Raw genomic sequence first — 25764 nt, 5'->3', positions numbered from 1 at the left:
GCAATTTTATGTGTGTGTTTTTGTTTCGGCTTTTTGAGTTAAAAGCAAGTAATTACGCAGACTGCTTTTCTCAAAACCCCAATAAATTCTTCTAGAAAATCCGACAGAATACCATGAACACTTCCCACCCAATACCCACCCCGCTCTCTGTCTCTGAACCCCCCTTTGGGCTACACAGGGAGCCCCACTGAGAGGCCCAGTGGACAGAGGCTGCGAGATTCAAAAGCCATCGCATTAGCAATGGGATGGAACTAAACCATCTACCCAAGAGGACCAGCCATTATTCTGCTTCACAGCAAACACACAGGGAGCTGAATATGCTGCGGTTAAATCTCTGTGTTTTCAAAACCAAACCATTACTAACGCCCAGCACACCCTTTTATGTTAAACATCAACAGCCATTTATTTTTTGAACTTATTAATATATAAATGCTGTAAACCTAAGTGAATAGAAGAAGGGGTTCCCAGTAAGGCTTGTGGTAAAAAGGAAAGAAAAAAAGAGGATTCCTGTGTGGCATGGTTGATGCCTGCTGGGCTTACAGGGCTTTTAAGCAGTGGCCAAGGCCCAGAGCCAGTGGTTTTTAGTTGTGCTACACTGACTTCCAAACTGGTCAAATTAACCGGTAAACGAGGTGGCAATTAGCAAGTGCTTGCTCATGAAAATTGTTCATTTAGTCCAAAGAGAATGAACAAAGAGGCTGAGGGGCTGTGTGCAGTTCAGCGGAGCCACAAAGAAACAGAAAACGTCTGTAAAGCAGCTATGATCAATACATTCATATTATTATATTAAGCCACATGACTACTTGCATGTGAAAGTCAGTCGTAATGAAGAACTTGGAGAATTGCCTCAGGACCGCAGCTTTCCTCAGCCCAACAGAACTTCATATTGTCTTTTCGCATCCTGCTCTGGTTTTTCCAGCTCACACCTTTATTGCTTTTGTTTACTTTCACTCAAGGCACACATTTCAGGCGCCGCATCCAGCGGGTTTCAGCGCAAATATTTTGAAAAACAGCATTACACTGTTGCCAGATATTTCGCTCACTGATGCGAATGTTGCACCATATCATGTCTATGTATGAAGGTGCAACTGTTGCTGCGACAAAGTTTAGTGTCTAATTTGATTTCATTATGATGAAACATTACAGTTCCCAAGCCTGTCTCTGTTGCCTTCAAGTGACCAAAATCAGCCTATTTCAAATTTAAGTATTGGGGCTAATCTTGTGTGTCATGTCATGGGCATTTATAAGGAAAGAGGTCAAAACGTATTCCATATTCATACTTGCTATGTAAATAATTGATTCTACATAAGACTATGTGAGGATTTGGGTGAGCGAATCCTTCTGTCGTAAGTAACAAGTTGAGACAAGATGTTTAAAGGTTTCATTTTGAACATATGTCATGTCTTTCAGCTATGAATCCTAACGCAAGAAAGTTGAAGGGGGGGGGGGGGGGGGGGTGTTGCAGGGTCACATTTTGCTCCGGTGTCTGTCTGCTCACTGACAGCAGCAGTTGCAAGGTTGTGACTGCTAACGCCAGAGGTGTTACTTTTCTTCCTTAGACTTTTTGGATTCATCACCCAATGAGCAAAGGCTGTGACCCATGAAAACGCCCATGGGCGAGCTTCCAGGCCATGGCTGTGCATGCAGTGTAAGGTAACAGATTTCAGCTCAATGAGTCAGTAAATGGTTTCAGGGAGGCATAATCAAAGACACATACATGTCAAGGGTAAAGATCTCAGTTGATTTTGCTCCAATTAACCAGTGACCCATTAACAATTAATGTTTTCTGTTTAAAAAAAAAAAAAATCATCCTAAGTCATCTAACTCTTCTATTGTGGATAATGACACAATGGATGAATTACAAGCATCATATATCATGAAACAATGCAGAATAACATTTATATAAATAGCTTACAAAACAAATAGCACTGTTTATCTGTCATGCATAACGCATATTCTCAACTGATCAACCTTTTTCTCATTCATCACTGGTAGTAGCCATAATTTTATGTCCTCCAGATGATGAGTTATGTCAAAGCTAAAAATGACAGTAAGATGGCTGGTTTGGCAGGGATTCAAAAATGTTAATTGACTGCTTCAGCGATGACTTGACAACTGAGCCTGTGTGATCGATGTGCTCATCGCCCTTTTCCCTCAGAGAGAACATCTCTCAGGATAAAACAATACCGCTCCACATTTGCCTTGACGAGAACCTAGAATGCTGGGAGCAGTGGATGGCGGCGAATAAAAGTGTAATGATGACAAAAGACTGTGCCAGCTGCTTGGGTTACTGTACACAGTGCAGACACAACAAATGACTTACAATAATTAAACACAGGAAGGAGTGGAGATCCTCTGGAGAGACTGCTTCCGAGAATACTTTATGGAGTTTACTTAACCAGTGTCAGCTCAAACTTTCTTTGAAAAGAGAGCGTAGAACGAGACAGGTTGTCACTTTGTTTTCATTAATACTGTGATGAGAAGCTCAACTTGTGAAAGCGGCATATCTCAGAAGTGTTACCTATAACAAAACAGCTTATTTGGGATAGGTCCTCTTAATGAGTGTAAACATTCAATCATTTTAAAGCCTCGGTGGAGTGTCTTGAGTGTCTTAATATTATGACATACCTTTAATAACCTCCTGTGCCAATGAGTAGCCACACTTGTAAAACACCCGGGCACACAGTGGCACCAGCTCATGATCCATCCTCTTCATGGCTTTCTTGAATGTAACAGCCACTGCTTCTGTGGCATCCTTCACATCGGTATCTTCCAGGTTATCGATGGCACAGCCAGGCACAGCCAAGGAAAGGGAAAGTGAAGCACTACATTGGTCAGCTGACATGACAGTGTGGCACTCTAAGGATCCCCACGCCAACTTTGTAGTTGTGTGAGAGGAAGTCCTTTTGGTGAAATCATCCTGAATTGCAGTTACATGAAGCTCAACAGCTGCACCCCTTGGTAAGGCAGGCACTACAACCACTAATAATGGAGCAGGATTGCTCTCGGGCTCCCACAACAGGTCCTGCAATGCAAACAGATGGTATTCAAATGAAGTGGATGGAAAATTATATACTGTGTTGTGCCACACACTACAATCAAATGTATGGTCCTCCTGCTGAGATGTATGCTGTGCTCTCTGACCTCTCTACCACTCCATCTACATTAAACCTTATTGTAAAGAAAATGCTCAAAATTCGATCACATTGCACTAAGGCAGGCCTTTTTACTTGACAGGCTGACAGGCTATCAATTAACGTGAGATTGTGAGGTGACCTTTGTAATAGTAGTGCACGAACAATTCACAATTCAAGAATCCTTGATACTTAGAGCCACCACAAACACAAATGCATTCATTGTGAGCAACATTTGCTAACATGACAGGTCCTATCTAAGATGACTTCTCACCTCTCTGAAAAGATCATTCACTGCATGTTATGGCAGTTTCTTCATATACATTTAGTGGAAAACTGCCTCAATCTTATCTCTGGAGCCAAAATCTCTTTATTATTTCTCCTCTGGTCTGAGGGCCATTAGCAGTAACAAAATGTCTTGGAGCAGTGCTACAATGTGGCCCTCTAATAATACTTGGCTGTGGCTTGATCTGCTAATGGGAGAGAAATGAGTGTTTTATATAACCATCGTTTCAGTTGGAGTCGATAGGGCAAAAACACTTAACCCCCTTTTCAATTTACTGGATCAATTTTCATCCACTTACACACCACTTTCTAAGTGCAAAATAATAACAGGTTACTTACATTTTATGCTGAAATTCACTCAAAAAAAGAGAGAAATCATTGACAAGAGCAGACGACTGCCTCTTTGTTCTTTCAACAGACGGCCCGCCATGACCCAGTCTGCCAGATTCACCGAAACAGCACTTACCTTCAGATTAAACTTGAGCAAATGCTTAATTGTGTATCAACAGCTAACCTCTTGCATTGGAGTTTGAAAAAAAAATTGAGAAAGGCAAGTGTCCCAAATGAGCACGTGTGCAGGGGTTACGTTAAGATTTCTTTACTCTGCTGATTTTGAAGAGAGCCGAGCATTGCAGTGATCAACAATAACAATCAGAGAGCTCAGAACAATAGCCATGTCAGCACAGACCTCTTAGCATGGCAGACAAAATGACAGCACACATACGTGCCTCATGCTTTGATAAATGTTATATTAGCACTTCTGGCAGAGGGAAGGTATTCTCCTAGAGGGGGGCTGCTCATGCACTTGTCAATAGTGATTGAACATAGAACAGAGAGGGGGAACTGGTAAGAGAAGTGACAGGACAGAGAGTCTTGCTCAGCCAGGCTTAAAGGCCACCCTGCAGGCCCTGGATGCTGAGGTACTGTACCCAACCTACTGTCTACAAGGAGATCAGGGGACCCGCCTCCTAGAGAGGGGATTGCAGGAATACGGTACAGTCCTACCTGACCAGAGATCATTTATTAAATGAATCCTATAAAACACAAACTTTGATATATGGTGGAGCTGAGTGCTCGAGTGGCAAATTAGAAGGCCAGGCAGGTGGCTATGTGTGTGTGGGTAGAAGGCTTCATAATGCTCCTCGCCAAGCACTTAACACGATCCATCTCATGGCATCTCACATCGTTTCAAGGGCATGCAACCATTCCCCCATTGCTTTCTCACTCTCTAAGCAGCAGGTAAATGTATGAAGTTTAGATCTGCTGGTCTCAGCTCTCTGCGCTTATGAGGTGTGACCTGCCTTATGTTTGTTTTCTTTCTCCCCACTTTCATCTCTCTGGCTCGTGTCCGTGCGCCTGGAGAGTGCAGCGGGCTGGAGGGCCGAGAGGCGTGAAAGCTGAACGGTAAACACGGTAATAAGGAAGTGGTGTAAAGGCGGGGAACAGCAGGGAGCTGATGGGACTGCGCTGCTTAGCCAGTTCCCCTACATTTCCTGCCCAGCGGGACGCCTTCAGCATGTGGCTCCATGTCTCAGCACTTACTGTAGTGCTGTCAGTCTGCTACAATATCCCTCCGTCATTCACTATCTTTTCTTAAGATTCCACTCTGAAGCTCATCAGACTGAGTTTGTGTAAATGAAACATACAAGGTCATGTCGGGGGTAGCAAGGTAAAGAAATTCTAAGGATGAGGCCATTATAAAACCATGCCACTGGCCAGTTTTGCTTCAAAAGTCCCAAGTAAGCAGAAGAGGAATAATGCTCAAGGGTTTAAGAAACTTTCCACACTGCTATTACTATTAATTTGACTTTATTAAAATGTCAACAAACGCAATTGTTTAAAAAAAAAAAATCCCAAAAATGACTAGATTTAACCGTAAAAACTAAATATTTTATCTGGTTTAGTAATCATTTTTGGATGTGTTTGTAAAACCTGTTATTGTGACACAAAGGGATATCTGTTTAACATTTATTGACTTATCACATCAGGGTCTCTGTTCATCAAACTCTTTGCACAGCAACTTGCATGCACAAAGACAAGCGGGCTCTTTGTGGTTTAATGCACCGTAAATACAATTTCACACTTGTAGAGACTCTAGTATGCTCCCAATTAACCCTGCACGCTTCTTCATCCACCTGATTAGATAAATTATCAACGCACGACAACAACATGGCGTTCTGGCCTCACACACATGGTGTTTCCATCATAAACACACACTTCACAGGTCTGATGTTTGAAAATAAACTGAAAGGACCACCACTTATATCGATATGAGAGTACGAGGGCTACACAAAGCAGCATTTGAATTTCATTTGTTGACCATAACGACTCATTTCATTTTTAAGCATGTTGAAAATATACGTTTTTTGTTAACTTTCATACGGCAGACTGCAGTAACTAACACCCATAAGAGTATATTGTATAATGCATCATATGTTGGTACACATGTAACATCACATTCTTTTTTTTTTTGCACATTAAATTTTAGTGTGTCTACGTATTGTACGTACGTATTGTTTTGTCTAGTTAACAGCAGTCCACAGCCACAGCTGCTCTTCCCTATCTATCTTCTACTCAGCATATGCATCTGCCGTTTAGGTTGTGGAGAGGGGCAAGCTGAGAGGTCTTACCAAGACGATTTGTCTCACAGGCAAATACAGTGAGAAGTTGTGAGTGAAGAGCTCACCTCTTTAAATAGTTTAAATAAATAAATGAATAACCTCAAGCTGTCCATTAGAGCTTCTTTATCTGGGAGTTAATTGAAAATAAAACACAGTCTTTGGGTAGAAATCCTGCATCATGAGTCAGTTTTGATACTTCTGACATACCACATTGGAACGGCGATGGGTGATATTGTCTGTCTTCAGTGACCTCTGACGCAGGCCTCAAACTGTCACGCCGCCCCAAAAAAAGCTTACCAAGTTATCTGAACAACAAAATTGGCATTCTAAGTCTATATAATACTGCTAGTGCTTTAAAGATTTCGACTTCACTGTGTGCTACAAGAGGGCAAAATGTGTCAACAAGAGCAGATACCATCTTGGCAAAGCTTTAAGAATATGACTTCTGGCATTAATACTGCACATTTAGAATTTCATTCACTGCTATACTGTTTGAGGAATCGACACAAAGTTGACATCCACTCTTCAGTGTTTAACACCACTCACCACCACAGAGCCACATGTTGGAGGTAGGCTTCTGCCTCTTTCCCTTAGGCCCTATTCCCATGGTGAGACAGATTACTGTGGGAGGAGAAAGGCTGCCAGGGGAGACTGTGCCCCTGTTAGACATAGGGAAGCAGGGGTTGGAAGCTGGGGCGGTGGAATGGAGAGAAGGATGGAGGGAGGTGGCAGGAAAGAGGGGTGGAGAGGGGGATAAGCTGCTCTGAGAGTTGAATGGCGCTCCAAAATGGTGTGTGGGGGCAAAGGATTAGGCAGGCTCTGAGGAAGACATCTGCTTCTGTGCCAAGCTCCACATTATCAAAGACACCAGCGTTCCCCACATCATCAACTTTTCATGAGCACACTCACTGATAAATATCAGTCGAAACGGCTTGGGCCTCAAGGGGGAAGAGAGGGGCAAGGAACTTTTCCTTATTTCACGACAACACAAATCTGAAAGGCCTCTGAAAAACTTGGATACCATAAAAAGGGTCTCTTCGTTCACTTATTCATTGAAGCATGGATATCAGTGTGTTTTAATTCATTAAACATGTGTTAACCCTATGTGGGCCTCGCATTGTATTTTAAATATGATCAATATTTCCTCTGCATCTATAATAAAACAGCCAGACACAGCATTATGATTTAACCACTGACATATATCTCTTAATTAGAAATCTCCCTCCACACCAACTGACCTCGCCTTTCTCTGTAGCCTTCAGCATCTTCTCCCAGACAGCTCTGATGATAGGGATGTCTTGATATCTTGTGGTGTAGCAGTGAGCCTGGACAACATGAGCCAGAGTCAAGCTGTTGATCACAGCCGCCAGAACCTTCTCCACGTGGCTGAAGGACATCTGGGCTTGAACTCCTGTGCTGGCCTTCACCAGCTGCATGGTACATGGAACCAAAGCAATTTGGCCGGCACAGAAAACTGACTCATCCACCTGGAGAAACAAATGCAGAAGGAAAACTGTTTGTAATGGTAAAACCAATGGCAGTGGATTTAGCAATTCATTGTAGCTGAGACATTTCACCTAAAACCACAAATGTCAACTTTGTGGTGGTGCTAGATGGCTGGGGGGATTCCCAAAAGTCATTAAGCTACATTTTCTGTAAACACTTGATGCAATAAATCTGTAACACATTTTGTCCACCATTTCTGTCCTTTAGTGGTGCTATACAAACATTAAAATCCCCAAAACTCGTGGAAGTCATCATTTGGGGATTATCAATCACAAAGTAATCTATTTCCGTTTAACTATTTTAGTCTGGGACAAAGTGGTATACAGAGCAACAATGCCTGCAGTTTTCAATAAGGTAAAGGCATGAACCAGTTTACCAACTTAATCTATGGCTGGATACTCCATTCTAGCATTTAAGTATTTGGAGTTGACATTGAACCAAAGTTGAAAAAAAAAAAAGAAAAAACTTATGACAACTACAAAATTCTCCTTCAAGTCCAAAGAACAAAGAAAATCATAATTACCTTTAAGGAATATTCATATAAATATTCACAGATACATCAAAAATGAAAAATTATCACAAGGACAAAAATTGCCCACTGTCAATTTTTCATTTATTCATTTTCAAACTTAATCTCCAGAACTGTCTGAACATAAATGTAAATTGGTTGAATAAAAAACAAAACAAAACAAAAAAATGTTTAATTAGGCAATTATAGACTTGAAAACTGATTTGCTATTCAATCAAGAGAATAGGTGTAAGAAACAAGTAATCAAACTCCTAAATGAGTTCCAATTATTAAAAGAGAAAAGTAGAATATTAGTCATATATTTGAGGAGCAGTGCATTAATTAACAAGTTCCACCTCTCCCATTTTTCAGCATCTTATCACCAACAATTTTCATTTCACAGTTCCAAAAAGAGTGGTACTGCAAGAAAGCCTGCCAATGTATCTCTGTGACACCAGTGTTATTTATGAGCGTAATTAACCATGTGATAATAAGCTCAGTTCTCTGTTAAATACTTCAAGCATTTTGTACAATGGAAGCAGAAGAAAATCTATCTGCTTAATGCAGAGAAACGAGTCGGCATGAGGAGTGGGATTAAGGAGGTCAGGTCTTCGGAGAGAATGTTTGAGGTTGGATGGCATTAGTGCCGGACACTATCTGCTGGTCAATGCAAATAGGAGCTGGTGACATGCTGACAATTGCTGGCCTGCGCAGGGATCCTAGAGCACATGCAAAGATGTCCAGGGAGGATCAAAGTGGCCTAAATTAACCAATACATGACCCGAGAGCAGATATGTTATTGATTGGGAGCAGACATAATGAGGGGCATTGTATTTCACGGTGAGACTACCAAGATTGAAGTGGACCAGAGGTAGCAGCCCCCTTATTGAAACTTCTTCTCCAACTCAATTTAAAGGAACCCTTTATTTCATTGGCTTGCCTGCAAAGACACAGCTTATTCAAAAGAGGAACTGAGGACAGAAAATTCACAATTTTTCAAGTGTATTAAATCTGTCTTTGATGGGACAGTAGCAAAACAAAACGCTAACCACACAATAGTGTAGCTAGAGGGTGGACATGGTGTTGGTTATTTCCATAATCAGATGGGTTTGCCATGATCCCCAGCTCCTGGGTTCACTTGTCATCTGTAATAAATCTTCAGCTTCCATCTCTGCTGCTCCAAATTACTGGCACAGTGTGGGAGACAAGAGACGTAGTGAAGACGAAAAAGAGGAAAACGAGTGAAGGGGGTGGGGGGGGTAAGGGAGGAGATAAGGCCCCCGTTGATTTCAACCAGTCGGATCAATCACCAGATCATTTACCTGCAAGCATGATCTGCCCGCGAGCCCACGCGTCACTATGTCTCCCTCACATAAAAGCCAGATTCCCACACATCAACAACAAATTGTCATTGGCATTCCATTTATGAGCCATCAAATGCCATCATATTAACTCAGACAAAGAAGAGCTCCATCAGGTTGGACGGACGGCTAGAATCTTTTAACAAGCTTGTCCCCATGAAAAGAGCTGGTTCCATTTTGAATTCATAAAGGCTGGCTACCATTTGTCAATTTGAATATCAAAAGGGACTAGCGTGGGGCCCCTTGACTGTTAAAGGGAGACTCCCAGAGCTTCAACCAAGCAGGTGTGTGATGATCAATTATTAAGGATCCCACTCTGGTTACTCTTAGTGGGAGGTGGAATTGGGGATTTGGGGGTTTGCGACTGTGGGGGCACATCTTTCTGTAGTGAACCTGGATGGCGGGGGGAAGACAGTGTAAAAAGGAGAGCGAATACTATTTACATAAAATTAACAGTTCAAAAGAATGAGTTCACACACCAATCAAACTTGTTAATTGACTGTCAATGGTGTGTCCCTGAATATACAACACAACTACATTATTCATCTTAGGCCTTGACAGGGACGACAGTCCAATTTGCATGGGCGTTCTAAACGTGATCAACAACCACAATGCCACATGCATTTTTAATAGCCCGGAGATGGGAACCTTCAATATTCATAAGGGTCAAACAATTGCATATGACATTAAACTTTCTATAACAAGGTAAGTATTTTTCCAATGCTAGCCTTTGCAGCCTAAATAGCCCACAGAGAAAAGGAAAGATTTGCTGTCTTTCAGAGCTCTCAGTGAATCAATACTACATGTCCACGCTGGTTTGTTTCTGCTCTTTTGTTTCTTAATAATATTTGTTGTTCACTGGCATAATCCAAAAAGGTTTTAAGATATTTTGACTTTCATAAACTGACTTTTAAGACTATTTATTTTATCTTTATGTTCTTGATGGGTTTTTGTCAGGAAACAATGGTGTGTAATCACAACAACTATTACAGCTACTGTATATCTCAACATCAATACTTCATATTTCATACTCAATAATAAATCTTATTATTACTTTAGACTTTGAGCACAGCATTTCATTCTAAGAAAAGCTTAAAAAAAAAAAGACTCAGACCGACACTTCAGAGTCAGAATACTTTCTTTGTACACTATCGCTGCCAAACAAGTTTCCAATTAGCTCAACAACAGAAAAGTTGACAATGAACCCTTCTTATTTTTATATCAGCTAAGCTATGTTTTGCCTTGGTGCTTTATTAACCTTTACTTCATGGCCAAGACAACTTAATTTTTCAAATAAATCCAATTGCATGCTAAAAGGTCACTAACCTCAAAAGACATTCTCTCTCCCCCTCTGTGAACTACTGACAGTTACATGTATGTAAATGCACTCAGGAAGCGCCTGTCTATGTCTGGTGCAAAGCATCTAACGGTGTCTCATTTCAGGCTGGTGTGTCTGAGTTGTTTTCTAATTGCAGTTTTTGTCAAAGAGCTCCCAGAGATGACCCGACAGTGCTAGACTATATTCACGTTGGTGTTGGCCCTCTGGGCGCCCATCGTGTTGAGGACGTCTCCAAGTGTCATTAGCGGAGCCTTGGAATGGTACAGATGAGCTGGGCTGAGCCTGGATAAAATGACCTGGTATTGACGAACAGTCAGGTTTTCCTGCATGGTTCCAAGGACAGAGAGAGGTGGAGAACTGCTCCACCGCTCCTATCAGATATGCTAATGGTCACATTTCTCCCCATTGAGCCCTCATGCATAATTTAACCAGGAAAATGATGATACAAAATGTGTAAAATAGGTTAAATTAATATGGTGTAACTTTTCCTTCATGAAAAGGACACATGTAACCAAGCTAAAGGGATAATGGCAGCTCAATATCAGCTACAGGGTGATGGAATTTTATATTTTTATATGTCCAATCATATTAAGCAAATTACCAATTGCCGTTTTACATCAAAATGACATGTAACATATGGTACTGCTCAAATTATTTATGTAGTGCAAAATGGATTGAGACAAAATGTAGAGATTGAAGTCAGCTTTAGATCAGAGCCTGAACTGCCACCTACCACGTAAAGAAGGGGTCAAGGTAGACCAGGTCGCTCCGTCTGTACAGTAGTTGTTGTAAACTTTGTGCCTGAAATCTCACAAAGCCAACTACACAAACAGCCCAGCGGGGGGAAAATTATATTAGAAACTGAAACTATAGTGGAATGCTAACAAGTCAACAGGAGAGACAGCGGAGTGGAGGTGGAGCTCTGATTCTGATCCTCCTGGTGACAGCGTGACTGTTCGTCGCCCGAGTTGTACTGTATATGCAGCATGTCCTACAGTAGACCTAACCGATCTAACTGTCAAACGCTAGATCCAAAGAACACGAACAACAGAACTCAGCTTTTCTGTCTAGTGGCAGTGTAGACTTATCTACTTGCTACACCTTCAATATTAAGTACCAAAATAATGCTGCGTTACCCTGGAATTCATTCAAATTGTAGCTGCTATTGTGCGCTCACAGCAACTTTGTGTACTGCTTGGACCCTGTGTTCTTTTAGTTATACTACATCTCACAGCTCACATACAAGCTGCTTGCAATGTTTGATTTTTGCAGCTTGTTAAGGAATCTCTTCTGACAGTTATCTGGGCAAAGAAAACTACTTCTTCCTCTGTGCTGTGTTTTTGGGTAATGCATCACTGAATTTATATACTGTACAGATTTATCGCTAACAATGTGCAACTCCCAAGAATATCCTACAATTTATCCTCAACACTAAAGCTATTTAAGGACATTGCTATTGATGCAGGAACACACCACAGCAACTCTGAACAAACACAACTTGTTTTTCAGTTAGCTCAGAAGCCCCGAGACAAAATGAGACAAAGTCCTGTCATAAAGTCATCCAAATAAAGATGGCACCAGTCAACAGTTGTGTCTACAGTATCTCAAAGAAAATAATGGATGTTGAGAGAGACCTTGTATAAGGCAATTAACCCAGACATTTTCTCTCTCTCACAAACACACACACAATTAGTCTCTGCAGATACTTCCCAAATCATTCATTCACTCAGTCACTCTCTCTCTCTCTGTCATTTTCCCAGTAAGTCTTAATCACTGACTGAATCACTCTGTCTAAGTCTTCCACTGGTAATTTCTTGGTTCATATGATTGTTCTTTAGGTCATTCACTACATCACTAATTCATTAACTTAGTGAGTTAGATTTTTGTCATTATTTCAGGAAACTCACACAAGCACCGGGACAACATGCAAACGCCACACAGAAAGGCCCCAGGTCCGGGTTTGGGAACTGAACCCGCACCCTTCTGGATGTGGGGCAGCAGCACTAACCACTATGCCGCCGCACTGCCATTTTGTTATTTTATGTTTATATTTATGTTCAGAGATTCCATGGCATCTCAAAGTATCAATTTTTAAGTGCCTGATATTTTAATAAAATGTGCCTCAGGCTATTTTTTCTTAAAAACCTAAAAGGTTTGAAAAGCTTAATAAATAGAGATATAGTTTGAGAGGATGCTTTGAAGCTCTATTAAATGTGTTAAAAAAATAAATTAAATCAGAATTTCAAAGAGTTGATTTGCTGTTAAAACTTTGTGTTTCAGAGTAAAACTGCCAACCACCAATTTATCAAATCACAAAGTTCTACAAAATCACTCAAAAAATGTCAAAAGCATATAAAGCAGTAAAGAGCAAGTGGAGCTGTTTGAGGAAGACACAGTACAACTGGTCAGGACAATATTTTACCATGTACATATTTGGAGAACTGTCTACATTGCCACCAACTTACTAGTGAATATATACTTACATGCTGCTTTTACAGTGCATGTGCAATCTAAAACTTAATTTGATGCATGCACTACCAAATGGGACAAACTTCTTTGACATTTAAGCCCTTGTGGAACATTCTTAATGTATGTGACAAATTTCTGTCCTCAGTCTTTTGGCTCTTTGGTAATGCTTCTCTTTTCTTGACTATTTTGCAAATTGCGCAAGATTGTTTAAAATGTGACGATAAAAAAAAAGAAAAGAAACTGAGGCAGAAGTTTTGTTGAATGTATTTAAGTGCATATATTATTTCTGCATTTTGTTGGGGATTTTATATGCAGCGACTGTTTAATCCTTGTGTGGTGGATGGCAGTTTGTCAGGGATGTGTGCTGTGATTTCATCTTGAACTGGCTTCAAGTCTGTGGGGCTCTTTCAGCATTAGTGCATTCAAAGCAGATCACGTCTGGGAGTGGGAAATGATAAGAGATGGGCTCATGTTGTGCAGCGCCCTGAGGAAATCCTGCCTCTTCTGACACCTCATTTCTACAAATACAAACCTTCCAGGAGAACCACAACCTCTCCCCGCTACAGAATCTCTCCCCATATTAGGCTTCTCATTTAAGGCTTCGTGGGAAGGAGGAGGGAGATATTTGCCTTTTCTATTACTTCCTATTTTTTCCTACTATCTCTATTTTTCTCTTTCTTCCTGTTTGTGCTCCAGTTTGAGCCTAACCCCTGTATGCTCAACTGTCACACAAAATCAGTGTTACTTAAACGGCGACATAAATAGCCGTATGAAGTGCACAAAGAAAGGCAAGTATAGACCATTTTTGAATGCATTCTCTTCGGTCTAAAACTGCACATTTATTCAGAAAACAAAACCATAAGCATATGCTGAAAACAAATGGTTATTATTGAAGACAAATTTAGAAGAATACTCAAGATTACACAACTACAGTGAAGCATAGTCGAGGCAACGTGTGGTCAGTCTGAGCTGGGGACACTTGCCTTTCCCCAACCCCCACCTTCTGTAAGCTTATGTGTATTTTTCTATTGTGCCTGTATGTCTGCCCTCAACATGCCAATTCCCGAGACACTAAACTGCATGGAAGAGTAACACTGCCATGTCAGCTCTGGTCAACTTTATGCTGGACAGGAGCTGCCGCTCAGTACTCTAACCAAGGTCAGGATAGCCTGACTGCTGCATGCTCAGGGACATATCTGAATGCCAAGAGGCATGAGAAATGAAGAAATGCCTTCCTAACACAGTTATTACAATTATTTTTTACAACATCATAACACTAGTATTGATAAAATATGGTATGGTTGTTTGTTCTTGCGTAAATTTGCTCTTACCATGATAATGTAAAAATTAAGAAATAATAATAAAAAAAATACAACAAATACTCAAAGCTGGAGCACTGTGCCACACCAGAGCTGGGCAGTGGATGAAGAGTGATGGAGGGGCATGGTTTTTCATTGCGCTCGGCAAAATGCCCTGCTGCCTTCAACTGTCCCGACCTCATAATTTTTGACAAATTGGTTGTGAGGCTTTTACGACTGATGCACATATCGCAAAAATCATTTCTGCCAAGCTTCCTCTATGACCTGCCCGTGGGACATGACAAGCCCCTCCACGCATCGCTCTATCAAACTGAATCTTTCCAGGACAATGCAAATTATGACAAATTCCATCATCCTGCATTATGCGCTTTCCTGCTAATCTCCCTAATTCGAGACAATCGGGGAGGGTCTCGCTGTTTCAGCTGAGGGGCATGTTGTCTGATTGAATGATGCTGAAACCGCAACATTCAACCCCTGTTCTCTCTCTCTCTTCCCAGCTGTGACCATGTCATCTCTTTTGTCTTTTCATATTTTTCTTTTATTTGAAGCTACATCGCTCAGTCTGGCTGGTAATAGAAGCACTAGCTTAACCTGGGCAAAAAAAAAAATAATAATAATTCAATTTAAATTCAAATTCAAATGCATAAATACAAATTCAACAAAAAGGGCCTTGGTACAGCCATTACAGTGCAACTGTCAGTTGTGGTAGAGTTGAGTCAGTCTGTGGGTGATATGACAGATAGGACTACTGTTTAAAATGTCTACTCTGGGAAAGGCAAAGTGATTGTCTAGTGCAAATCAGCCTGTGACCCAGCAGTATGAAGTTGCAGGTCCACAGACAAGATTATTGCACATCCACATTGAAAACTTCCAGTTAAACGCACTCACCCACACACTCCCACTCACCCTCTCTCTTCATTGCTTGTAACACATAGTTTAGTATTCCCAAATAAAAAATTAATAACAAATAGGAAAAGACAGAATGAGCATGACAGTGAAGAAAATGCAAAGGAGAGCAGAAAGGACATGTAGTTCCGTCTTCTCTCAATAGATGGCAGTATGACTGCATTAAAAGGGCAGCCTACAGTGTCAGCAATCCTGAGGTACCAAGTCCATCCAATCCATGCTAGACAGCATTGAAGTCTCCTTGGATTTAATTTTTCCTTTTTTTGGCAAGTCAAAATGCTTGTATAAAAATCTCAGCACTGAAATTCAGAAGTATGGCTGAGAAAGTAGGAATAAATTATACAAACAATGGAAGAAACTGTTTGGGGATTTTATTTCAAAATCTACTCAAGTGTTGCTCCGTATTCATTTTTATAAATAAACAGACACACACAAGCACACGAGCACACACACAAAAACCCCACTTCATCTGTAGAAAGGGATAATAAAAGACTGATAGTTAAAAAAAGTAAAAATCTTAAAAGAAATATTACCTATCTCAGAGATACTTGCTTATATCTACTTTGGAATTATTGAAAGTGTTATTTTACTGAAAATATCCACCAGGGGTAATAATATTCTCACAATAGCAAACTGGTAAAATACAATATGCTACAAATGTACTGAATCCCAACTGAAAAATATAGCAAATATTAACATTTTTTGTCAGTGCATCAAATTCAACTCAATAAATTTTGACATGTGGAAAATATTGTGTACTCTATATTATATTGCATGAACTCTTACCATGAACATCTCAGTTTCATTACATTACCTGACTCGTGGGGCCTGACATTCCCTACATAATAAATCAATAATATCAATAATAAATATATATTAAAAGTGAACATGCTTATATGTCCTCAGAAAAAAAACAGGAGCCTGTATATTATTCATCTGCAGCAGTTTTTACCTCGGTAAAGTCTGCTTTGATGACAATGGCATTTGAAAAATGAATGACCCAGGATAAAAGTTACTACTCAGAAGAATTGCTTCATGGGAAATTTATGATGGAGCAAGTGGCCAAAAGTAAATGGGACTTAAAAGCTAACTCCTTTCTGATGCATCTGTAGTCAAGTTGGGGAGAAAGATCTCCTCCATAAATGAAGTTCAAATTGGCCTTTTTTCAGTACACACTGTGTAACTCAGAGAAATATAGGCCAACATAATTATTATAGAAACAATCCTTAATAGCTGCTTCTTAAAATACACTATCTGCAGCACAGTGCTGTACATAATGGTTCGTAGGCAAATCTGCTATTACTAACAGCCTCACCATCTGGATTGGTGACAATTACTTCCAAAGCTTTTGCTCACAGATATAATATTATTTACGTGGAATTTTATGCAAACAAAATATCCTGTTTAAGTTGAAAATATGTAAACGTGTTGTTGTTTTTTTTATTTTTGTGTCTATTTTCATAAGTTAAATTCAAATCTTTTGCAACTTTTTTAATTGTTCATGTTTGTCTCCTATTTTGGATTTTTTTTTTTAATATATACTTTTGTGTATTATTTTTTCTGTGACACAACACAACCATGTGCTGGCCCCTGTATTGTTCTGTCTGTATTTGCCACATGTGTATATTTCACAGGGAGCATCTTCCAGACCCTGCTTATCTGTGTGCGCATGTGTGTGTATCGTGTGTGCGTGAGCGTATGTGTAGGCTCTGTCAGCTATGCCCTCTAGTCACTGCAGGGGGAAGCAACACACCCGGGCAGCTCTGAATATAGTGGCTAGTTACCATAGTAATGGGACGGTCATACGTCTCTCCTCTCAGACAGTGATGGGAGTGGACAGGACACGCTGCTATGCTTTTTATCTATGCATTTGCTATTCAGTTATTTCATTCTGCAAATAAAAAGCCAAGCCTACCCACCTCTCCCTTTTTCAGAATTCAAATAGAGGGGTGAAATGGGAAGTAAATAGTTGGATATGGGGTAATAATTCACACATGGGACTACAAATAATTGATGTGTTTTGACTGAGTGTTTGTGATTGCAATTGTAATAGCACAAGAGTCTTGGCAGATATCTGCGGCAGTGGGATCTTTACATGATGCTTTTCAGATGCCTTCTTGATGTCTCTGAACCATTCACCCCTCCACTACCCATCAGCAGTGACAAAGTGAGAAGCAAACAAACACAGTCTCACACACACACACACACACACACACACACTTATTTAGAACGTGGTTAACCAAATTAAAGACCAGTGTCTACCATTTATCAAATAAAATCTTACACATAATCAACAGTCGTTACTGATTACATCAATCTGATCTATCCATAAATTCACAACATAAGACCTGTGTCTCTTGAAGCTTCCCATGTACTTTAACACAGTTAAATGGTAGATGTCCACCATTATGTCACCATTATGTACATGTTCGAACAAAATAATAAAAATATATCTATATGTTTAGCTCCATATCATCTAGTATCTTTGTCTGTACATTTTGTGTACACTTGAATGAGGAAGTAGGATGATGGCTGTGGCGTTCCTGTCTGTGCTACCCATGGCTTGTTGACATGAACCAAGGCAGTCAGGCACCAATAATACATGAAGAGCTGTTCAAAGGCAATTAGGATCAGTTGTCAAGGCCGGGCCCATTAATGAGTGGGAGTGTGGCAGGGGCCGGGGCAGAGGCACAGCGCTTGCATAGGTGACCGCCTGAGAGCCAATGCACTCTGACAGATCCAGTTCTTCCCCTGTCCTCGCCTGGTACAAGCTGATACCAGCCCTTGCCCATGCGGAGCAGCGGCAGCGGCACAGGCTAATGTAACAAAGAATGCACTGACTCTTGAAAATGACTACTGCCATGGCAGGTCAGCCTCTATGCGGTCACAACAGGAGATAAAGGGGGGAAGTGGGGCATGTGGGGAAGGGTTTGAAAGAATATAATTACCTCTGGTGCCATCTACCACTCCCCATAAAACTGCCCCATCATTAGATCAAAAAGTGATCTTATTTGACCTTTAACAAACACAACGTAAAAGTGCCCAGACCAACAGCTCAACCCCTGTCTCTAGATGGAGCTATGACTATGTGTCAATGCAGATATATGTCTTGGTATGTGGAGCTGTACAAGAAGCGGGGGGAGGATTTACCGTTCCCATTTTTGCATACAAGAGTAAGCATATATGTCATGGGTATATACAGGCCAACACTCAGCTGACTCTATTGATGGTATGAAATAATGAGTACACTCAGTTGTCTGCTTTGTTCGTCTTTGTATGCATCTTAATCTATTTGCATGACACTGAATGTGCTTTGAATGCCGTGCATCTGTCCTATCAGTCATGAGAGTGTTACAGTGAGTCACCTGTGACTCATTTTAACAAGCCAACCAGTTTACTCTGTCATACAGCCAATAAGGGTACACAGGTGTGTGTCAGTATTTTCAAGACCTGGCTTCGGGGCATACAGCCAACGTGCCACTTTGGTGAGGTCTTACTGGGTTTAATCAGTGTGTTTTGTGCATGTGCGGTTCAAGTGAAGATATATGACCTCAATGTTTGGGTAGGATGAGGCAGACTGTGGTGATCTTCGGAGACAGGAACAAAATCAATGCTCACAGGAGAAAGAGATTTAAGACTGGCTGTCAGTCAAAACATTTCTGACCATCTCCAGACAAAACCGTACAACTCATTGCAAACAATTCAGGCGTTCAGAAAGAAACCAGCCAGAAAACTCTTTGTGTGCCGTCATCTAAATAAAAGGGAAAAAACCAAATCCATGTTAACATCCTTCGCTGCAGCTAGGAGCAAGTAACTACACGTGTTGAGGAGCACGGTAGTTTTAAGTAGCCTTCAATCTCATGACTGCTCAAACTGCTGAGCCTTCAAGACCTCATTTTTCACCAACTCAATTACTCAACAACTGGTCTCCTCCTGGCCCCTCCCCTTCCACTGTGCCTCATCTCCCCTCCTCCTCGGTTGGAAGTGATCATTTGTTCTTTTATTAAAGTTGATAACATCCCATGCATTGTCTGAGTGTGCATGCAAAAGAGCCGCCCCTACTATTCTAGCCTCCAGCATTTCGTATTATTGGTGCATTATTTCACGCATGCCCTCCTCTTTTATCAAGCGCTTTTGAAGTAATGTTAATAGACTACAAAATTGAGACATTTATGAAGTATGGGCCGTGTTTATGAAAAAATCCATAAAGTATGACAGCAGAGAGGTGAGATAAAAGCAAGGTTTTAATAGATTATGGCAAACAGGGGAGAGGCGTCAGATGCTGACAGGCACCTCCTCCGAGATCCCTCATATTATATGGGATTAATTTTGTTGTATTTGAAATGAAGTTAAATGTCCTAATTAATCTGTTCGTGCTGCATGAATACCTCCCTGAACGCAGATGCACGCACACACACTGTTTTTGGGCTAATTACTCTTCTGTGGTAATTGAGGTAGATATATTCTCTAGATGAGGGCTGAAGAAGTTTGGGAGGTGGGGAGGGAGGTGACGTATTGAAGGGGGTGGGGGAAGAGCCGAATTGTGCAAGTTGGCTCTTTTACAGTAGTGAAACATTCTGGGTGAGAACAACACACCATAAAACTGAAGCACTTAGCTTTATTCCAGCTATTCATCATGAAAAAATTTTGCTTTCTCACTCGCCACACTAGCTCATGTTTAGCTGCCCTGTCAGCCCTTTGAATATTCACCATTAAGGGCTGCACTGGTGGGCCTGCAATCTTCACAAAACATATCATGAACCATTTGTGCTCCCACCATATTTCTAACAGAAAACACTGTTGAGCATTTGTATGTTAATTCTGAAAAACCAAAGGACAACGATGCCTTTAAGCAGTGAGTGTGACCACAATTTCTTTTCTTCAATTAAATTGAGGGATTTTTTATATCTAATCATTCCCGTCTCTACCCTAAGCTGCATTAAAGGTTATCTTTGACACATTGTTGGCTTGTTGGTTAGTTGGTCTTTTTTATGCTTCATGGGTGGGCCAACCACACTATGCCATGTCTGACCTCTGAACTCATCCTGAAGAGGGTCAAACAAAGCTTGGTTTATTGCATTTAGACATTTTGACTCCTATGAGAAGATTATTCAAATTCTTGCACCCGCCTTAGTATGTTCCTCCTGTTGATGTTAATTGACAACGCCACATGCACTTCCCTCTCAGTGCCTCACAGTCCACTTTGACAATTTTCAAAATCCATTGCAAATCCTATTGCGGGCTTGTGCGAGACAGCCTTCCACAATATTGACTGTCACTCACAATTAGGCGAATGAGGCAAGGGGTTAGTGTCACTAGCAACCAGAGGCTAGCACAGTCAGCTCCCCAAACACGGCCTGCAGAATTTGATCAGTGAGTATAATTTCCCAGTAAATATCCCAGGGGTGAGCCACTTACCTTAACATGAAAGAGGAGATGTTTAACAGCCATTCAACTGATAGTCTTTCTGTTCAAAGCTGGTTTGGCTATTGTATTCTTGTCGGAAAATGTGATGGAATGGGCAGCGTTCATTTAAATAGATGCGGAAATTAATCCTTCAATTTGTGACTTGAGTTGCTAACTCTGACTTTAGGAAATGATAGGTCAATGTTTTCCATCTGGCAACTCAAAAGCCTAATTGGTTGTTGAAGTACAAATGGAATATTGCTGGCTAAAGCAACAGACCAATGCTTTTTTCCCCCCGCTGCTTTTATACTAATGCATCAGAATTGTTTAAAAGCTCCTTCGAACAAATAACATACAGGAAATGCAGTAATAACTTTCCTTTCTTTTAAAAGCACCATTACTTGGCTTTTGTTGTAATGAGAGTATTTGTTTCGATATCTTGCAACAAAAACTGGATGTTTGAGGTCATCTCTCATTTTTAATGAGTTGACTGATGCAACAACAGAGTGACATTTCTCATATCTTAATTAGATTATGCAAATTGTGTATAAAACAATGAAAGCTACATTTGCATTAGATCTCTGAGAAATATGACAGCAAAACAAAGCAATTAGTGGCAAGACCTTTGATGTTACCAGACTCATAAATAACATTACTCTACCAAGTAAAACACACCATGGTGAAACACAACCTCCAAAACAAACGTCAATCACGGGATGGAGCAAAACGAAACCGTGTAGAAACAAAGAATAAATTAAATCATTGTTTGTGCCTTTATAGCTTGAGGCTTTTACCTAAACTGGCGGCGTATTATACATTAACATAAAATATACCATAGCCCCACCTGCTTTGACATCATAAAGGTTAACTAATACTTTAAATCAAGGCAAATCTGAATCTGTCAGTCAGCCAGGCCAAGTCGACATTCAGTCAGCTTGCAGTTACAGAGAGCTGAGGTTCAGCAACATGTCAACCCAGAGAAGATAGACGAATGTGTGGATGGAGTTTGATGATCCAGCATCCATCACTTGCCAATCCCTAATGCCATTCTCTTTACCTCCACCACTACCACAATTCATGGTGGAGACACAATGCGGTCTAATCCTAAAGGGCGATAGTGCCACATTCTGTCTGTAACTGTGTGCTTTCTCTCAAACCACTAGACACCTTAAAATTAATACAAGGGTCATTACTGATGGCCATACCAGCAATATGTGCGCTCCACAAAAACTAGGTCTTGACTGATGAACAAAAAAGAAAGTGAACAATTAACCAGAATAAGTTGTCACAAAAACATCTCTGCAACACAAAAATAATTGCATCATATGGACATAATTAAGAATGGAAATTCATCTGCTTTAATCATTAAGATTTAAACACCCCTTCCACATTTACAGCGAGTTCCTGCCTCTAATTACAAATTCTTTTCCAAACACAGCGAAGGCTCAGAGCTCCAGGTTGTTTTGCTTCAGACAGTTGCTGTTCAGTGTCTGCTGTTGCCTGAGCACTATCGCCATGGTGTCACACGGCAGCAGTCACCAAGGAAAATTGTCATCAAGATCATGTCAGCATGGTACTGGTGAGAAGAGGGCTGGTACTGCTTGCTCACAACACGGGGTCATTTTATAAATATGTATTGAAATGAAATTTCTGGCTGTATCAAAGAACTGTCAGTAAATTTCTGATCAAATTAGTTGATGGTAGCTTGGAGGAGGAGCAGATGCACAGCTTTAAGCAGGTGAACTCCTCTTGTTGTTTTCTCACTCTACTTTGGATATGAATGATCATTAGAAGGATTAGAGATTAAACTGTTTTTTACAGATGCAATAGCAAATGCCCACAGCTGACTTCAATTTCATGTCTCAATGAGACTCCATTGGGGAAATCAAACACTGCTGGCATGTTAAAAGCAAACCTGTGCAGTAGGTTACAGCTCAGGAATTCAAATGGCACAAGATCCTCTGAGCTTCAGTGACACACTGGTGAGATATGTCGTCAAGCTCAAAACGAATGGCTAATCCACACATGTTCTCACTCATAGACAGATTTGGCTGGAGGATCAAGGACAGTGTGGAGGAGATGGACACTATCCTTGTTGACAGTACCTTGACAAGTGTAATCCCATACAATACACACTGGATAAACAAAACACCAAGCCAAGCGTGCAACCACGGCCCACACTTCCTCTGCTCTGCCTTTGAATTCCACATTCCTTCTGGTTTTTAAACAATATGAAAGAAGTTCAATTCTTTGCTTTACAAACAAGTGCAAAACTAGAACATACTATCCGCTATAATGAGGCTACATATTTAGATTTACACACACAAGTAGTACTGGAGAACAAACTATCACACAAAACAACCAATCAAAAAGTAAAAACCAGAGAAAACTGCATGTACTGTATGAAATCTGAGACAATATCTTTGTACTAGTCCAGCAAAACCATGTGTCGAACCAGAGATGTCATGTTCCTTGAGTTTTGCTCAGGTGTTTGCTGTAAGCAAAAATCTAGGGACTCACAGGGAGATGTATGAACTAAAAATGCTATTGTCTGATTGCGGATTTACAAGATTCTCAGCTTCATATTGCCTTTTTTTTTTTACTACTAATAATAAGCAAAAATAAGCAATTTGGAGATGTCACCTCAGGCTCTGATAACAATGCAATGTAAATACATGTAGACCACCAAAACCCTAATTGATGAAGACACTCCGATATAGATATTGTGCTATATGGAAAAATATGCTTCTTTTAAACATATACTTTCCTTTCTTTGTGCCATTAATTTCCACCCGTCGGCACCGAAGCTAGCCCCTCTCCCTTTTAGAACCTTAGAGTCTTACCCTGAACGCCTGGCTGTAGGGGCCAATGTTGGCTGGGGCCCAGTGGGACATGCTCTGCACATGCAGGGCCTCTCTCTGGTGGAAGCAGTCTTCCAACAAGGGCTCAGCCCAGTCATGCAGCAGGCAGTCCATCAGCAGCAGGTGACCAGCAGGTAGAGGAGCCTGAACACACACTCTACAAAAAAAAAACAAAAAAACAACAAGGGGACAGAGGGCTATACTAATCACGCAAATTAAAAGTAAAACAACAAAGACTGATACAAACATATGTCCTTGTGTGTGTTTGTATTACCTGGAAGGAGGGTTTATGCCAAAATATTTCTTATAAACTGAGTTGAGTGATCCAAAGTCTTCCATACTGCTCACATACAGGTGAACCAGGACTATGTCCTTAATATTCCAACCTCTGCTGTCCAATTCACCTGGAAGAAGCAACACATTGTAAATGAATACAATGTAAGATATTGTACATTTGACAAACATGGCCTTTCTGTACACTACCAGCCAAAAGTTTGGACTCATTCAATTTCTCATTCAAATGAATAGGAAAGAGTGTCCACACATTTATATTTACTGTATAAACTCATTGTAGTTTAAAACTTCAGGCTTTGCCGACAAATAATAGCTATCTAATAAGCTCACACTGTGATTTGTACACTACTACAGTGGTTTTTAAGAGGTGGATGGATAAATGAACGCTTCATCTGACACCAAAACACAATAAGATTGCTTTAAAGTGGTAATGATGTTTGTCCCCTCTTATAAAACACAGTCAAACAGAGCACATGTTCACATCGCAGGCATTGGATGCAAATGCAGGCTCAAAGCAAAGCCGTTCTCCCTACAATCATTTGAAAGAGCTTCAAGTTTGTTTTTCCTTTGCCAACACCAGCGTCTCAGACTACTTCACCCTCATACAAAGAGGTTGTTCATTAAATATTAACTTGTTTAATATTGTCTCAGCACTGTGAAGACTGTTCAGCCTAGCACCACGATAAACATTAAATATGCTTTTCATCTTTTGCTCCTCTTTCTCCATCAAAAAGGAGAAAGGGGAAAAAAGAAGACAGAGATGCACTGTAAAAGTGTGCACTTTTAAACTTCTGCAGGGCAAACGCGCTAAACCCACCCAATATTTCAATGTGTGTAGAAGAGTGAGTGTGTGTGTGTGTTTGTGTTTAAAAAAGAGGCCTGGTTTGGGTTAAATTAAAATGCTTGTCCTTGTTTGGTGGCCAACTCACTATCGTACTCTTCGAATAGAGGAATAGAAAAGAGGCCTCTGACGCACAGGATTTTGCCTGATGGGTTGACATGCACTTTTAAATAAGGGACGACTTCTCAGGCTCTGTGCGTTCAGCTAAGAAGTTTCCCCCATATGATTCTCTCCATTGGTTTTTGTCATGGCTGAAGTAGAGAATGTAGTAGAGTGAGCCCTGCAGAATCTGTTTCACTTAAATCACCTCTGGACAAAGGAATTCTATATCATCTTCCCTCGATCATATCAAAGATGTAATTTTATTTGGTCTAAGAAAACATGGCATATTAACGGTTGGTTTTCTTGTGTGTGTGTGTGTTGTGCTGTGCTTCAGCAATTTCATAGAGGCAAAAAAAGAATTCTCTCGTAGACTCTTGTGTTTTGGGGTGTAGAGATATTTAAAAGCATGTTGCTTTTAAATACCAATTGTTTTACACCATCATAGGTTTTCACTGCCTTATACTTTATCCTTACTTTGAAGCTGTATGAAAGCTGCTGATGTCTGTCCCTCAATCCCAGAGTCTTGGCTCTGAAAGCCGTGGATGCCAGAGATCCACTGAAAGCCTTTGGAGCTCCTCGGTGAGCAGGATGGCGCCAGATCTGAAGGAAGAGGTGAAATCAAATGATGAAGAAGGGGGTTAACTTATTGCATTCATCCCAACAAATGGTTAGTCTGATGATAATGACTTTCAGGACATGCAAAATAAACACGTATATTTGTCCTCATTTATAACCAAGACAGATACTGTAAGAGAAGCCCCTCGTAGATGGTAGTTGATGTCAAAGGAGAAATGAATTCAGAGAGCGTCACA

The 25764-nt window shown here is 40.6% G+C and overlaps 1 protein-coding gene across 1 annotated transcript in view; it reads right to left on the bottom strand.

Moving 5' to 3' along the window:
* Positions 1 to 25764, bottom strand: part of dph6 (diphthamine biosynthesis 6) — a 54015-nt gene that overhangs the window by 2603 nt on the left and 25648 nt on the right. Inside the window, exons 10-14 of the mRNA XM_029494007.1 lie at positions 25427 to 25552; positions 23990 to 24119; positions 23698 to 23872; positions 7279 to 7527; positions 2629 to 3025 (exon numbers count right to left, since the gene is read on the bottom strand). Of these exons, the coding sequence (XP_029349867.1) occupies positions 2629 to 3025; positions 7279 to 7527; positions 23698 to 23872; positions 23990 to 24119; positions 25427 to 25552 (1077 nt within the window). The remainder of the gene's footprint in view (positions 1 to 2628; positions 3026 to 7278; positions 7528 to 23697; positions 23873 to 23989; positions 24120 to 25426; positions 25553 to 25764) is intronic.

Source organism: Echeneis naucrates, chromosome 22 (genome assembly GCF_900963305.1).
Source record: "Echeneis naucrates chromosome 22, fEcheNa1.1, whole genome shotgun sequence".
Classification (NCBI taxonomy): Eukaryota; Metazoa; Chordata; class Actinopteri; order Carangiformes; family Echeneidae; genus Echeneis; species Echeneis naucrates.
This window is presented reverse-complemented; position numbering and strand designations above follow the sequence as displayed.